The sequence below is a fragment of the Macrotis lagotis genome, chromosome 1 (genome assembly GCF_037893015.1).
Source record: "Macrotis lagotis isolate mMagLag1 chromosome 1, bilby.v1.9.chrom.fasta, whole genome shotgun sequence".
In the NCBI taxonomy this organism is placed as follows: domain Eukaryota; kingdom Metazoa; phylum Chordata; class Mammalia; order Peramelemorphia; family Peramelidae; genus Macrotis; species Macrotis lagotis.
Genome location: NC_133658.1, coordinates 803,874,623 through 803,892,174, shown reverse-complemented (window position 1 = coordinate 803,892,174; position 17,552 = coordinate 803,874,623). Strand labels below are relative to the sequence as shown.

Sequence of the window (17,552 nt, the reverse complement as noted above, 5' to 3'; positions counted from 1 at the left end):
AAATAGTAATGATGATGATGGTAATTCTAATAGAAAAATCAACTGAAGGAACTGGGAATGTTTAGCTTGGAGGAGAGAAGATTTTGGGTAGATGTGAATTTTGTCTACAAATATTTAAAGAGAGAGATTCATCCTCTGCTTGGTCCTGGGCCCCAGAACTCAGCACAATGGGGAGAAGTAATAGGGAGGTTGGTTTGAGTCCCCCACCACTGGAGATATTTAAGCTGAGATTGAATGGCCATTTGTTAGGTATATTGTAAAAGGAATTCTTGTTGAGGTATGGTTTGGGTTAGATGATCTCTGAAATCCCTTTCAAATAGATTCTAGGAGGCCAATTTCAATTTATTTGATGGAAAAGTATCTCAACCATCACTACTGCCCAAATGTGTAACAGCTTCATAAAGTTATGAGTACTCTGTCACTGGAGTCTTATTATTGGGGTTTCCTGACACTGAGACTAGGTATATTGTTTCCTCCCATCCCCATGGCTAACCTTAAAAATTGAAGAACAGTAACTCCTATCTCTATAGTTGTAAGGTTTACTCAGTGATTTCCTCATAAACATTCATGCAGTAGCTGATGTGAGAATTATAGCCATTTATAGGTAAAGTTGCATTGACTTCTGTGAGCCAAGTTCATATGGGTCAGATGTAATAAATCAGTGCTTAGCAAAAAATCCAATTGTATTTCCATTATGCCACAATATAAGGAAAGGTTTATCCATGCTAGATAAATTTTCTTTCAACAGAACTGAAAGAAAATAAGATTTTGGTGTTTAAGGTTGCAAACTGTCTCCCCCATTAGAATGTAAGCTCCTTGAGGGCAGGGGCTGTCTTTCACCATTTTTGTATCTCAGTTCCTTAGTACAGTGCCTTAATAAATGTTAATTGATTGATTGATTGCTTTGGCCAGGAGCCATTCTCTTTCCCTTATAGGTAACTTCCTCTCTGCTTCTAGTTTGGCCCTCTGTGGGACAGGCAGTTCTAGTGAGCTTTAGTAGCTTTCTCCACATGACAGCTCTCATTTACCACTGATTCACCTTGAACTAGGCTTGCTAGTTCACTCTCGTCTGCCATCTTTCTCTAGAAGGGATCTCGGGTAAATTCAGTTTCCCCAGATGGTTTGGGTCAATGTTACAGACCAAGTCCCTGATGTATATAATGTGTGCTAGAACAAGGAAGGAGATAACTCTGTCCTTGTCCTCCGAAAATTTACAGTTTGATGGGGCTCCTTGCAGAGGGTGTCCTAAGGGTATATGTAGGAACCTGATGTAAACATCCTTGGCAGATACTGTCCTAATTCTTACCTTCTTCTTCCTTGAAAAAACTGTTTACACTGAGTACTTCAAATGTCTTTGTACCCCCAGCACTTAGCATGCTGCCTAGTATATAACCTAATAAATGTTTGTTGATTGATTGACTGAATGGAGAAAGACTCTCAGACAAAAAGAGCTTCTTTCATCCCTGAAATTCTGTCTCTAAACCCAGGAATTGGGAGAGAGGAGCCTAGAAATGTTACCTGAGAACTTAAAGGCTTCATAGAATCTAGAGAACAATAAAGGCCACTTGAAACGTGCAAAGTTCACTACGTCTTCTTTGACTTTCTGAGGATCAGTTCTCCTATGGGCATAAATTCCCTGTGGTAGAAAGGAAAGACCATAAGACACATAAGCATACAGTATGCTGGGGACCTCATTTGATATTTATTGGTTCTTATTTGATGAAAAAAAGCTTAAGGTTCAGTAAAATTTGCTGGAAAAACTAGAGTGATAATGAAGTAAAGTTCGTTCTTTTTTTATCTTTGTCAGAGTCATCTTTACCACCATCTTCATCATTATAGTGATCATCATCACTCACACCAGCATCATCACCAACAATATCATTGCTTTCTCTATGAGGGGTAGTGGGGTAGAAGGAAGGGAAAGAATTAGGAACTCTAAAGGTTTTGGAAGGCAATGTTGAAACTTGTTTTAGAATGTAACTGGGGGGGATTAAAAAGAAATAAAATGTAAAACAATATGTTCACCATCATTAGCATTTTTGTCTTTGCCATCACCATTACCACCATCATTTTACTTATCATAATCTTCACTGCTACCACCATCTTTATTACCAACATTACTACCACTATACTTATCCTTATCATAACCATCATCAGCCTCAGCATCTTCAACATTATCCTACCATCATCAGCATTATCCTGCCATCATCAGCATTATTGTCTGTTTGTTTTTTTAGGTTTTTGCAAGGCAAATGGGGTTAAGTGGCTTGCCCAAGGCCACACAGCTAGTAAGTGTCTGAGACTAGATTTGAACCCAGGTACTCCTGACTCCAAGGCCGGTGCTTTATCCACTATGCCACCATGCCACCTAGCCATCCCCCATTATTGTCTTTCCTATCATCACCACCACCTCCATTCTTCTCTTCCTCATCTTTACCACCACAAACCTGAAGTCTGGAAGACTAATCCTCCTAAGTTCAAATCTGGAGTCATATACTTACTAGTTGTGTGACCTGGGTAGTTACTTAACCCTATTTGCCTCAGTTTCCTCATGCTTAAAATGAGCAAGAGAAGGAAATGACAAACCATGGTAGTATCATTGCCATGAAAATTGCAAATATGGTCATGAAGAGTCATACTATCCTTCAATCTTTATTACCATAAGTACCATTCAGAACTATTACCATAAATATCACTAACACTATGATCATCAATAATGCTCAGTAACAACAATCAGGCAATTATATTTCCTTAGTGCTTTTTATTTTCCAAAGCACTTTCAGCATTGTCTCATTTTCATTCTCTGAATCTTAGTCTTAAATCTATGCTATTTTTGTTTTACATTTCCAAATGGAAATGGATAGTCAAGATATAGAATGAGATTCAGTATTTCTGCCTAATTCTCTTAATATGCTCCCCTTGGAAAATGTATCACTGAAATTCTGATCCAGAAAACTTTAAAAAAGTCAGAATGAGTCATTTTGTACCTTAGGGAAACTCAGAAAGACATACAGGACTCTAAACTCTGGCATAGGGGTTGACCAGGAACAGAGTAATAGCAGAATTGTCCCAATAGGTAGAAGTTGCAGTAGGATGTGTAGGCCACACTAGCAGTGGGGAGAGCAGCTCAACATCTAGGGAAGGCAGGTGCCATTTAGCATCTTTGTCATCCATTACCCAGTTCTAGGGCAGAACCTGGAAATAGCTCAACATCTTATACTAAATATCAATATAAGGTCAAAATTGGTACATAATTTAGACATAAAGGGTGATATAAGCAAATTAGTGGAGTGTGGAAGAAACTATGGATAGATCTATGGATAGGGAAAGAGTTCAAAACCAAATAAGAGTTAGAGAGATTGACAGGTTTTTGGTCACATAAAATTGAAAAATTTTTCTACAAAAAATGCAGCTAAAATTGGAGGGTAGTGTGAAACTGGGGAGAGGGATCTGTTCAGCAAGCTTCTCTGATAAGAGCCTTATTTCTCATAGATAGAAGCAACTGAGTCAAATTTATAAGAATCTCTAATTGATAAATGGTCAAGGTTTATAAACTGGCAATTTCCAGAGGGAGGAAGAAATCAAAGCTATCTATGGTCATGAAAAAATGCACTAAATCACTAATAATTAGAGAAATGCAAATTAAAACACTCTGAATACCACTTTACACATATCAGATTGGTTACCATTACAGGAAAATGGCAAATGCTAAAGGGGATGAAGGAAAAATAGGTTCACTAATGCATTGTTAGTGGAGCTATGAACTAGTCCAACCATTCTAGAGAAAAATTTGGAACTATATCCCAAAAGTTATTAAATTGTACATAGCCTTTGGCATAGCAATACCACTACCAAGTCTATACCTAAAACAACTCAAGAAAAAAAGGGACTCATATGTCCAAAATATTTATAGCATGATGGCCAGCAAAGAATTAGAAATTGAGGGAATGTTCATCAGTTGGGGAGTGGCTGGTCAAGTTATAATATTTAAATATGATGGAAATTGATACTGAAGTGAACAGAACCAGGAGAACAATTTAGAAAATCATCTGTGAAATTATAGTAATGGTGATCAACACAATGACCAACCACAATTCCAAAGAACTCAAGAAAAATGCTATCTAACTCAAGAGAGAACTGATGGACTATGAATGCAGATTGAATTTTTTCTTTCTTTTTCTTTTTTTTAAAATATGGATAATGCAGAAATTTGTTTCACATGACTTCATATTTGAAATGAATCTTGTATTTCCTGTCTTAATAGGTAGGGGAAGGGGTGAGAAGAGGAAAAGAATCTAAAACTAAAAATAAAATGACATTTTAAAAATTAAACCAAATTGTTTCCCAGTTATGACCTTATTTAAGCTTCAAAATAATCCCATGGAAAAAATAGAGGAAGTATCATCATCTCTTTCTTTCTGTTGAGTAAGCCAAAGATTAAGAAGATTGAGTAATTTGTCCAAATTTGAAACCAGAATTCACATTTCCTGACTGCTGATATTTCTATTGATCCATCGATATCTGCCACAACCAATTGTCCTTTCTTCTAGGGGGAAAACCCTCCAGTGACACTTTCTAGCTCTGTCCCACCTCTTATTATCTTGGGACCTTTACCTGTCTTGTCTCCCTCAACCTTTGTTTCTGCTGTTACAAATGAATTATAACTCCCTAGATCATTCTGCAAATCAGTACCAGAGTTAGAACTTGAGTCTAGGTCTTACAATACTCTGCTAAATATTCTTTTAAGGAAAGCCCATTACCCTAAGAATCTACTTTATCTCCCCAACTTCCAAAGAATGCCTACCTTTTTATGAGCAGCAATGGCAAGTTGGGCCCACTTCTCTAGAGTCTTGAGTGGTGTGATCTCCCTGTCTGGGATGTAGGTGGGGACTAGATTCAAGAGTCGTTCCAGGATCATTTCTGACCCGTAGTCAACAAAGTATTGCTGGGAAGCCAGTTCTGCCAGGTCATCTTCCTGATAGGGAGGAGAGAAAGAGAGTGAAACAAGGTCCAGCTCAGATGTCTCTTCTACTGAGAAAACTCTGCTTTTTCCTCCAACCCATACTAAGTCTTCCTTTTCTCCAATTCTTATGTAATAAGATCTTTACTAGGTTTGTCTGGGTTTTTTTTTTTTTTGTTGTTGTTGTTGTTGTGTTCAGCAAACTAGAGCGCTAGAGGGTTGTTGTTGGGGAGGAAAAGCAGAGCCACTGGGCTTAAGGGTGATATCTGTTAGAGCTTTTCCCTCTTTTTCCTTCCATGCTTAGCTCTCATCCCTTGTTGCCCTTCTTTCTACTTTATTGTGTATTAAATTTAAACCTTATCTGAACTGACCTAATTTAGACCTGACTCACAATACCTTGTATTTTTAAGAAAGCACTCTCCCATGCATGACTTCATCTGATGCTCAGGATGAGGCAGGCAATATAAGGACTGTTGCTTCAATGATTCCCCCACCACCATTTCTTACATTCTATGGGCTATGGTCTGTCAATTAACAAATATTTAGTAATGTATGTTTGGAGCTAGGTGAAGGCAATACTATCTATTAGTACTATCTGTCTGTCTGTAGCAAAAAGTCAGAGAATTGAGTTTATTTGGTCAAGTTGCTGGTTGATAATAACCTTTGATTGGCCAGGCTTGGCCGATTAGACAACATTCTAGATCTAATCTCATGGAGGAAAAAATCTAAGAAAGGAAACAATCCTTACTCATGGTGGGGGGGGGGGGAATGAGAAGATTTAGCTTCTCTGGTCTGATCTACCAAGCAAACTTTTCCCAACTTTTTCTTCTCACACCAAGTGAAGAAGAGATTAGTAGACTTACTTTCTCACACCGATATTCCCCAAACTTCACTCCCCGGACAACTTGCTGGTAAATGAGGTTGGTGGCCACGCTGTCATCACGGGGGTTGTGCCAGGGTGTAAAGATCTCCTTGCGGAAGAAGAGCCGCCACGGGGCATTGCGCTCCTGGGCTCCTTGCTCCTTGGCGTACTGCTCACACTGGGAGATGGCATCCATGACATGGTCATTCCCACTGCCCAAAGATGATACCTGAACAGGGACAAGAGATCAATGGAGAGGTAACAAAAGGCTGGATATTCAATATGTCATAGATTGCTAACAACAATGAGGATGATGACAGCAGTAACAGAAGCAGGTGCCACTAGCCTCTTTGATTTCCACCCACAGCTGAAATTAGATTTTCCTAGACTCTGATATATCCTTTGTCTCTGGCTCTCACAGAGTGTCCCAAAATCTTAGTTTAGCTTTAGGATTTTAATAACTTCAGAAGTACAAATGCTGCAAATGTAGAAAAACATTTAAAAGGTTAATTATTTAGAGCAAGCTCCAGATAACCACTGTCATGTGTTATTCACCATTCTATTCAATTTTTTAACTTTAGAGAAAGTTTCAGCAGTTGCTACTCAGTGAATGAAGTTTTGATGGATACATGACAGTTTTGTAATCACCCTACAAGAAAAAGTCTCATGGAGAGATCATGTGGTAGGGGTGAGCTCCGTTACCAATCCACTAGTCTGTCATCCAGAAATTTGCATATGTAATACTTAATGCAAACTGACCTGACATGTTCAAATTAAAAATCTTAAATTTATTTTCCAAAAATTCATAGAACTAAATAAATAACAGAAATTTAAATAAATAGCCAAATGATGCCCTTTTGGTAATCATATAGCATTTATATTTCTGAAGTATTCAAACTATAACCTGCACTAAGACATTTTGGATACCCTGCATTATTTGAGCATCCCATCTGGATACTTTAAACTCACAAGAGTCTAATCTCTTTCTTCCATTAAGACACAACTTCATCATCTTTAGAATGAAGTTTTCCTTTTTTGTCCTATTTGCTGGTGCCCTCCTTCCTATATTACTTTGTATTTAATAAATTTTTTATATATTTGCATTTATTCATCTATTTATTCTGTGTTTTTCTATGTCTAATCTGCTCCATTAGGACATAAACTGCTTATGAAGAGGGATTGTTTCTTTTTTTCTGTACTTTTATCTCCAGTTTCTAGTATTTGTTGATTGAGTGATTAATTATTCCTACCTAGGAATAGGACATACTTGGCTACCCCTACCCCTGCCGATCAGTATATAAAGTCTCTGGGTCAGGCACTTCAGATTTTATTACTATATATCCAGTCTTGAGCACACTGTCTTACTCATTTGTTGTTGTTCAGCAATTTCCAACTCTTCATGACCCCACTGGGGTTTTCTTAGCAAAGACATAATAATAATAATAAACAACTCACATTTCTAAAGTACTTTAAAGTCTTCCTCTTTGAGGAAGGGAGTATAAGATTTATTGCCATAACTTTAAAGATGAAGGTATTAAATTTCAGAGTGTGAAGTGATTTGCTCACGTCCACATAAGCAGAAAGAAAATAACAGAACCACACACTTTTGGTATTCTATATTGTGCACACAGTTCACTATGCCGTGTTCAGGGGCAGAGCTCCGAAAAGTATATAGCCGTAGAGCCAGAGGGAACCTTAGAGGCCGTATAGCTCAAACCTCATATTTTACCGAGAAGGAAACTTCAGTATAGTATCTAGCACAAGGCCATGAGAATATAAAGTGTGTGTGTATGAGGGTGTGTGTGTGTGTGTGTACGCAAATGTGATGGGGGAATAAATTAATTTTTTTCTCCTTTACTTCCACTTAAGGCTCAAGCCCCTGTCAAGGGCCAGTTAGTCTCTTGGGCCAGACTTCATCCAACTAGGAGACCTTAAATTGGTTTAGAATGTAAACAGAATGCAAGGAAATGAGCCCCTTTCCCTGTACCCCTCCATTTCAGTTTGGGGGGGATCCAGTTCATGAAGGAGGAAACAACCTGAGTGGGTTAGATGGAGATGGATTCCTCCGTCCAGATAGCTAGAGGGAGCTGAGTCTTATGTGGTCAGCAGGAGAAACCAAAGACTTCTAATCTGCTCCACAATAAATGTCCATCAGTCAGGGTTGATTTTTACATGTTGGGACATTCCCTTTCCAAAAATATTTAAGGCTTTCAGACTATTTATGTTGGTGTCTTGGTTGCTGAAAGAAGCTACTGAGTATCAATTTATTGATTATTAGCTACCCAATTAATAAATCAATAAATCAATTACTAATTACCCAGGAACTCTCTCAGATTTTTTGATTCTTCCTCTGGTAGTTCCCCATGTTAGGAGCATTCTCCCTCCTCCATTTTGATTATTTGACCTCTCTGGCTTTCTTTAAGTTCCAACTAAAATCTCATCTTCTATAGACAGGCTTTACCAACCTCTCTTATAGATCTATTTTCTTTTTTGTTGTCTCTCCCATTAGATTTTAAGCTCCTTGAGTTCAGGGTCTGAATATGCCTCTTTTTTGCACTTAGGACACCGACTGGTACATTAGGTACTATTATAGCTGTGTGACTTTGGAGAAGTCTCTTCACCTTCCCTAGACCTTGGTTTTCTTATTTTTTTCTAAAAGGGGATGATTTGCACTAGTATGATTTTCTTAACCTGGGAACCTACAAAGAGCTATGGACATGTGAGCCTACTAAATTATCCCCATTTTTCAGAGGATGAAATGAGATTCAGACAGAAGTGAATTGGTCCTGATTGGAATGCTGGGACTGGAACAGAGATGTCTGGTGAGCATCCCAAACACCTTCCCCCCTGGCCTTTTGTTCTGAATCTGAGAAACACAAACCTTATCAAACAGAGCAATGTAGAGAGAAAATCCGAAACGATCCCTGAGCGTTATCTTGTCTGAGAGGGAATGGCAGAGCTCTCGGGCTGTTGTTGCTGAATCAGCCAAGAGGGTCTTTGTGGTTCCATCCATAAATGTCACAGGCAACATGATGGGCTTCTTGGATTTTGTAGCCTAGTTATTTAGGGGTAAAATAAAATCATATATAAAGTTAGAGCTGAAAGATTTTGGAATGGCCTAGGAGTGTACTTTGAGTATCAAATGGCAGAGGTAAAAGGGAAGACTTCCTTTCCCTAGTGGTTTTCAAATGAAGACTGAATGGTCATATTTTAAAGATCCTGTTCAGGGGATTCCTGCTCAAGTATATGTTGCACTGGATTTCCTTTGTGATCCCTTCCAGCTCTGAGATTCTGTGATTTTCAGGAGGTAGGATGGGTAAGGTAGTGCTCTGCCATTAAAATGTAAGCTTCTTGAGGGAGAAGCTATTTTTCCTTCTGTCTCTAATGCGTGGCACATAATACATGCTTGATAAATACTTTATTGATCGATTGAATTGACAGGTTGATTAAGACTTGGCAGTCTATATCAGTCCACCCCAGCTCCTACCTGTAGTTCTAGCCAGCTAGGGGGCTGGGTCCGGGTCCCATTCACAAAGGTCCTTCTCAGCCTCTCTTCACAATAGGGGGCATAACCAGGTGGACCTCCATTCATGTAGTTCCTCAGATACTATCAGAAATACAAAGACATCAAGATGAGCAGTGAATGGTGAAAGGTAAACCTGCATTCAGTAATGGAAGGAAGAGAATCCTAGATTTAGAACTTGGAGTGACCTTAGAAGTCATCTAGTCCATTTGTAAAATGGGGAAATTGAGACCAGCTGTACTGACTTTCCCATGATACTGGGTTATAAGAAGCAAAACTGGATTTGACCCTAGAGCTTCTAATCCAAAGCTAGTGATCTTTTTTTTTAAGGCCACACAACTAGGTAATTGAACAGATTTGAACCCAGGTACTCCTGACTCCAGGGCCCGTGCTTTATCCACTGTGCCACCTAGCCACCCCCAGTGATCTCTTTCTATTGTACTATGGTATCCTATTTGGAGGTAGGATGATTTCCATACAAGTAGTCAGGACATATTGTAAGATGAAACCAAATCTTTTCCTGGAATTCTTTAAACTAAGACAAGGGCTTTGGGGAAAATGTAGACGATGAACTCAGAGACTTCTGGGGGGCTAACCCAATTCTAACAGGATTCTTCCTTAATTGAAGACAGAAGCAACAGTGAGGCAGCTAGGTGGCACAGTGGATAGAGCATCAGCTCTGGTAGAGGAATCTCAGCCACAGAGGGCTCAGATGATCTTGGGGCTTTTCTACCACCTCATCCCCCCAAAAAGAAGAAAGGATCTCCCTTTTGTTTGAATCCCCACAGCCACTTAGAATTCCCAGTGATGGGAACTTAAATTTCTGTAGAGCTTGCAGTTTACCAAGGACTTCCTCCTCATTTGAGACTCAAAGACACCTCTTCTGTGCTCTTTCCCTACACCACATTACCCCTCATATAAATATCCCACTAAGCACAATGCAGCCTTGTGGTGTCTCTGGCTCTGCCGCCTACCCTAATTGTGGTGAAGCCATGAACATTTCCTGGAATCTGCTCCCAGCCCTAGCAAAGCCACCTCCCATTCAAGAGAAGGAGCAGATCTGCCAACACTTTCCACTGAGGTCATCTGTGGATGGAGATCACTGAATTTTTGGAGATTTTTCAGCTAGTTTGGGGGAGGAGGGACAGAACTTATGTGAAAAAGGAATTAACAGTATAGGGGTCACTTGCTGGTGGAAACCCTTTCCCAACCCCCATTAATGCTAACCCCTTCCCTCTGTTTATGGCTGGTTTGTGGATAATCATTTTCATGCTGTCGTCTTCACATAGCGCCTGGTGCAAAGCAAGTGATATACAAATGTTAGCAATCATCACCAGACACTTAGTAAATTTTCATTAACTGACTGCTTTCCTTTGTATCCCAGTGTTTAATATGGTGTTTAGTGCATAATAAACATTTAATTAATGCTTCTGATACCCTCTCTGAACTTCAGTTTCTTCCTCTGTAGAATGATCATAGCAATCTTGAGTTACTTTGTACCCCAAAGAAGCAAGTCAGTGTGAGCTACTACCCAACACAGGATAACTTTCAGAGACCATGGTGATCTCTCCGCTCTCAGAACCTTACAACCTGGGGATTCTACAGAACCACTTTCCATTGCCCAGCTGTGTTCTGAGGTGCCCTTCATCTACTCTATTTATAATACCTGGGAAAAGAAAATGCTTTCCCCTGTTCTTCTCCCCACCCCCAACACACACACACACACACACACACACACAAACACACACACACACACATATATACATTACCTTGACAAACTTTTCAGAAGGTGCAAAACAGCCCACACAGAGGGATACCAGGATCCAGCCTCGGGCATAACTGCTCTTGGAAGGATTATGGGTGAGCTGTTTGCAGATCTGACAATATATTTCATCCCTAGAAAAAACAAAGCAGGAGGGGTTAGTTCATGCAGTGAGTACCTGAAAGAACACAATATAAATGAGGAGCAGAGAAGGTTCATGCCTATGTCCTCCATAGTCAACAGATTCCCTAAAAGAGTGAGTGGCGGCAGCTGGTGCACTTTACCTATGTTATCAATACACATTTGGTAAACACTTAACATATGACAAACACTGGTGTAGTGCTAGAGACACACAAAAAAGGCAAAAGCTATATCCTGTCCCCAAGGAGCTTACAACCTAATGGGGAGACAACATGCCAACAATTGCTGTTCAGGATAAATAGGAAATAATTAATAGAGGGAAGTCACCAAAATTAAGAGGATTGGAGAATATTTTCTGTAGAAAGTAAGATTTTTGGGGCAGCTAGGTGGTGTAGTGGATAAAGCACCAGCCCTGGAGTCAGGAGTACCTGGGTTCAAATCTGGTCTCAGACACTTCATAATTACCTAGCTGTGTGGCCTTGAGCCAGCCACTTAACCCCATTTGCCTTACAAAAAAAAAAAAAAAAAAAAAAAAGAAAGTAAGATTCATTTTAAAGAGACAATGACCTAGAGGGGATAAGGGATGTTCAGGGTCACACAGCCAGTAAGCATCTAAGGTGGGATTCCAACTCAGGTCCTCCTGGCTCTAAGCCCTGACTTTGGCTACTATGCCAGCCAGCTATTTATCCAGTGGTACCCAATTCTGAAAACATGGCAAGAATGGTATAATCTTGCTCTATCCTTCAGGAAAAAAGGTTGTTTCTTTAGAGCAATGAGCATCCCAAGCTGGGGAGAGGGACAGGACTACTTTGTCCCTTACCTGCAGAGCCACACTGACCACAAGAATTGAGGATGGGCTTTTGGTTTACTTAATTTGTATCTCTCAGTACTAGGCTCAAGCAGACCCCCCCAGATCCAGGAATTTGAGCCATGAGTGACTCATGGGAATCCAGGCTGATTCTTGCCCCCAGCCCAGCAATGAAGCCCAGAGGAGTCAGGTTACTGGGGCTCTGGATTTGGAATGATATCACATAGAAACTTAATTACGTAGTGATGCTAATCTTCCTCCTCTCCAGAGTGGTATCGGTGTCAGAGGAGAGAAGGGGCATATTCCAGAGATAATATCCATGTGAAATTGATAGGAATAGGGGCGGCTAGGTGGCACAGTGGATACAGCACCGGCACTGGAGTCAGAAGTACCTGAGTTCAAATCCGACCTTAGACACTTAATAATTACCTAGCTGTGTGGCCTTGGGCAAGCCACTTAACCCATTAGCCTTGCAAAAACCTTAAAAAAAGAGAAATTGATAGGAAGAAAGTGAAACTCAATTTGAGGCTGAGAGGGTATGGTTATTCTTTCTATACAAGTAAATATTCCTCTATAAAGGCTAATATGACTTAAATGATTAAATGAAACTGGGGTACTGGAACTCCTAAAATACTATGTCATCCTTTGAAAAGATTACTCAGCTTCTATCTGAATACCTTCACAAATATGCTTCCTTCTTCACAAGACTGCCCAACTCACTTGGGGAGAAGCTCTGATTTCTTATGTCGAGCTGCAAGTGGCATTCCCCCAACACCCATCCATTAGTCCTTATTCTTCCTTCTAAGGCCGATCTCACTTTTTCTCTAGACCAGCCAGCCCAAGATTTGAATTCCCAGCCCTCCTTTGATTTTTCTCTTCTCCAAACTGACTCCTGTTCTGGTGTACCTCAGGGCAGGCCGCAGGATGCCATTCCCAATGATGAAGTGAAGCTTCTCCAAGTTAGAGGTGGGCCGGTCCTCCAGCATACTGTTTCCTTGGACTGTAGACTCCCCATCATGCAGTCTCTTGGTTACCTAAAGGATCAGGTACCAGAATGGGTGGGAAAAAAACCAAGAAGAAATTAAATAAACTGACTTTATCTTTGACTAAGTCTGAATTCCAGGACCCGAGTCTCCCTATTTTTTCCATATCTATTTGGTAGAAGTAAAACAGGTCATTGAGTCTTTCTAGTTTTCTTTCCTGGTCTTTCCCTCCACATCTCTCTTTCCTGTTGGATAACTTGCTCTGAGATTCTCATTTTTCCCCTGGATGCTTTGAGCTTGAGCATCCTCCCCTCACCATATTTCTCTATGAACCTATGTCTCTAGCTTTGATCCAGGACTCATCTCATCCAGGAAGCCACCCTGATTACCACCATCAAATGTTGGACTGTTTTACTTTGTATTCATGGATAGATACAGCCTGGAGAGCAAGACCATGACATCAGGGAGGTGATGCCATGATAAGCACATAGATTTGGATTTGAGTGAAGAGGGGCTGTGCTAAGTCACCAGCCTTACTTTCTCCTCTGGATACATCTGGGTCAAGGGACCAGGGTCAGTGTTTTTATACACTGTGCCATCTAGCTGTAATAGACAGGTATTTGTGTTTATATATTTATGTTTTCTTCCATGGAGAAGGAAGTGGCAAACCACTTTAGTATCTTAATGGATAAATGGATGGATGGATGATTGTTGGAAAGTGAATGAATGAATGATGGAATTAATGAAAGGAAAATTAATGCACAATTGATGGAGCTGTGAACTGATCTAACTATTCTGGAAAATAACTTGGGATTTTAATTTTAAAAAGTCATTAAATTGAATGTGCCCCTTGATTTAGTGATATCATCAATAGATGATAAAGGGCAGAGGGAAAATTTCCATATACATAAGATTATTTACAAAACCACATAAAATTAATTATATAGAACCTCCCTTCTCTTCAATTTCTCCATCAAACAAATAGGTTTATTTGCTGACCTCTAGACTTGGGATCTCATATTCCACCACCTCCATACTTGCACACTCTGTCTTTTAACCTCATTGTCTAAGCCCACATGAAAAAAGAATCCAGTTTCACTGAAGACAAAGCCTCTGTACAGCCACCTAAGGGAAGCTTTTGCTAATTTATCTCACTGTCTCCCTGAAGCCGTCTCTGATTTTTCCTGCCCACCACCATTGTATCTTTCCATGTTGTCTCCTCCCAGTAGTTCCCTGGAGGCAAGAGCTTTACATATTTTGGGGGAAATCTGTAATATTGGCAAAGAAGGAAACACCGTCTGCCTATCCAGAGAGGCCCCTTCTCTGCAACTTATAATCTTAAGAGTGTCAAACTCTTTTGAGTGTAGAAACTAGATTAAAATGTAATTGAGAAATATTTAACAAAGTAAAAATACAGCAGAGTATAGAAAATGTTCACACATATAAAATGTCAATAGCATCTTCTTCCTACAACCATTATGAAGATAAAATGAGTTAATTTGTAAATTTATTATATTTTGTAAAAACAAAACAAAACAAAACATGGTAGATTCTTAATCAATCTGATTCTCTTCTTAAAATTTCCTGGAGCACTTTATTTGAGTTTTCTCCCAGGTGAACCTCTCCCCACAATACTTCACACTATGCTCATGTGTATTTGAGTAGAACATAAATTGCCCTCACCTCTTCTGTCAATTTTGATTTTTTCTTCAGTGTCAGGTGGACCAGTTTATGTCTTACGCTGCTCTTCTTGAGGCCATCTGAGTGTCCACCCTAAAAATGGCAAGAAGGATATGGTTCAGAGGATTGGCCTGAAACAAGCCATTGGCTTAAGGTAGTTAGAGAAATTCGAGAAATTTCAGTGGTTCCCTGCTGTCCCTACAATAAAACGGAAACTCTAAAAACCTTGAACAATCCATCCCTAGTGCTACTTTCCAGGGTTATTGCACATGACTCTCTTTTATATTTTCTGTTTCAGTTAAAATTGGCCTAACTGCAGTTACTGGTGGGAAAGGAGTTAAACTGTCCAAAATTAAATGTAATAATTCCCCTCCTGGGTTTGGAATAAACCTATTCCTCACCTCCCAATTTCCATCCTACTATACCAGGCCTGGCAGAGGTAGGAAAGATAGAAAATAATTTAGAGTGACCAAAAAAGTGGTTTTTATCCAGAACTTCAAAATTCTGATTTGTAATAGAAATAATTCTGGCCCAGTAATACTCAAGAAGGTAGGAAAGCAAGGAAATGAATTTTCCTCCTCCTCCCAACAAAGGTAGAAATCCAGGCTCTTTGGTTGGGTTGAGGCATCTTTATAGGAATCTCTATACCACTGTTACGTGGGCAGATGACATCGGCCTCACCTCGCCCTCGCCCTGAAGGGCCTGCAGCTCCCTCTTGTACGTCTTCTTCCCTAGAGTCTCATAGATCTTGGTCATCACAGGAATCTTCTCACTGCCATCACTCATTGCTGTATGGTATTTGGGCTCAGGAAGGTCTCCCATGAACCGAAGGATGGTGATCCATACTGCCAGTGCTGCCTGTGTAGGCAAATAAATTAGACATTAAGACAACTCTTCTAACAATGATTGGGGGGGAGGGGATTGGGACAACATAGTCCAATAACTTAGAGATAGGAAGACCGGTGTTCAAATGTTACCTCAGACACTAGCTTGCTGAGTTGCTTTTCAGTTGTGACTGACTTTTCATGACCCCATTTGAGGTTTTCTTGGCAAAGACACTTGCAACAACTATCTGCCCTAGCTGCCAAAGTCAGGAAAACCTGTGTTCAGATCCAACCTGAGACACTAGCTATGTTTGATTCTAAGTATGTCAACTTCTTAATGAATCAGGTTCCTAATCTATAAAATGAGAGGACTGGACTTTATGGTCTCTAAAGTCCTTTTGAATTCTTAACCTATGATTTATTGCTCATGGAAACTTTATTGGGGAAAGCAGGGAAGGGATTATTATTCCCATCTTCAGGAACAGGCAACTAAGGCTGAGAAGGTACATGACTTTAGCAACATCATACAAGGGTTTGATGATATTGTAGCATATTCTATCTAGCTCTACAGAATAATGTGGCCAGTTGTGATAAGGAAGGATAGAAACAATCATTTATTAAGCAAGTTCAGTAGAAAGAGCTCTAGGTTTAGAATCAGAAGACCAGAGTTCAAATTTGACACTTAATAGCTATTTGACGTGGGCAAATCACTCATCTTTGTTTACCTCAGCTTCCTTGTCTGTGAAATGAGCTGGAAAAGGAATTGGAAAACCACTCAAGAAAATCCAAATGGGGTCTTAAAAGAGACTGGTATGACTGGAATAACTCAATAATAACAAAAAAGTGCCACATACTGTGCTGAGAACTTTAAAAATATCTCATTTGAACCTTAACTTCCTACTTTACAGTTGAGGAAATTGAGGCAGAAAGAGGTAAAGGTTAATTTACCATTAGATTTGGGGTATTGCCTTTTATATTTTTTCCTGAAATATCCCTCCAAGTATAAAATAACCAGGACAAATCATTACTATATTACCACAAATTTCAACTACTACTACTACTACTACCACTACCACTACTATTACTATTACTTCTACTATTTCTACTATTACTATCACTACTACCACTGTGCTGCTGCTGCTGCTACTACTGCTACTGATGGCTACTGTTGCTGCTGCTACTCCTCCTAATTCAACTATCATTATTTTTTTTTAGGTTTTTTACAAGGCAGTGGGGTTAAGTGACTTGCCCAAGGCCACACAGCTAGGTAATTATTAAGTGTTTGAGGATGGATTTGAACCCAGGTACTCCTGACTCCATAACCAGTGCTCTATCCATTGTGCCACCTAGCTGCCCAACTACTATCATTAATAAAGTCTGGGGCAGTATAATACAAAGGTAGGAGGACTGTCTTCAAATCTGAGAAACCCTGGATTCACATCCTGCCTCTGACACTTACAGGCTGGGTGATCCTAGACAAGTGGGCAGTTCCTTAAGTTCTTTAAACTTTGGGGCTCCTTAGAGAAATGAAATCATCCTTATTTTGTGCTTTAAGGCTTTCAGAGTATTTTCCCACTTCATATTCCTCCTGCCTGGAATGTCACCCCCCCCTCTCTTCTACCTCTTAGCTTCCTTTCTTGGCTTCCTTCTAGATTTAGCTTGTCTCTTCTGCTGTGGGTGACCTTTCCTTCTCCCTCCAGCTCCCCCCCCATATGATGATTAGAAGCACACCAGCTTGCCATGCTCTACCACAGGTCAGGCACAGTCCATAGACACTGGCATGTTCTCTCCTCTTTTAGAATGTGAGCTTGTTGGGGGCAGAGGTTGTGTTTGGGGTTTTTTGTATTGTTGTTCTTTGTATTCCAGAGCTTTTAAAAAGGGTTTGGCAGAGTTACTAAGTGTAAATAGAGACTTCAGTAGCCAACTGACTTAAGAATGGGAAATGAAAGGGACTTAGAGGCCTTTGATTCCAAGCCCTCAATTTGGGGAAGGGGAAATTGAAGTCAGTC

The 17,552-nt window shown here is 40.0% G+C and overlaps 1 protein-coding gene across 5 annotated transcripts in view; it reads right to left on the bottom strand.

The window, feature by feature from the left end:
• The window catches only part of MYO7A (myosin VIIA), a 138,582-nt gene that overhangs the window by 21,241 nt on the left and 99,789 nt on the right, over positions 1-17,552 (bottom strand). For all 5 annotated transcript variants that reach the window (XM_074216946.1, XM_074216947.1, XM_074216948.1 and 2 more), the window contains 9 exons: positions 15,401-15,577; positions 14,723-14,812; positions 12,963-13,090; positions 11,115-11,241; positions 9,310-9,429; positions 8,704-8,877; positions 5,824-6,051; positions 4,805-4,975; positions 1,519-1,636 (listed from right to left, as the gene is read on the bottom strand). In XM_074216946.1, coding sequence (XP_074073047.1) covers positions 1,519-1,636; positions 4,805-4,975; positions 5,824-6,051; positions 8,704-8,877; positions 9,310-9,429; positions 11,115-11,241; positions 12,963-13,090; positions 14,723-14,812; positions 15,401-15,577 — 1,333 coding nt within the window. The remainder of the gene's footprint in view (positions 1-1,518; positions 1,637-4,804; positions 4,976-5,823; positions 6,052-8,703; positions 8,878-9,309; positions 9,430-11,114; positions 11,242-12,962; positions 13,091-14,722; positions 14,813-15,400; positions 15,578-17,552) is intronic.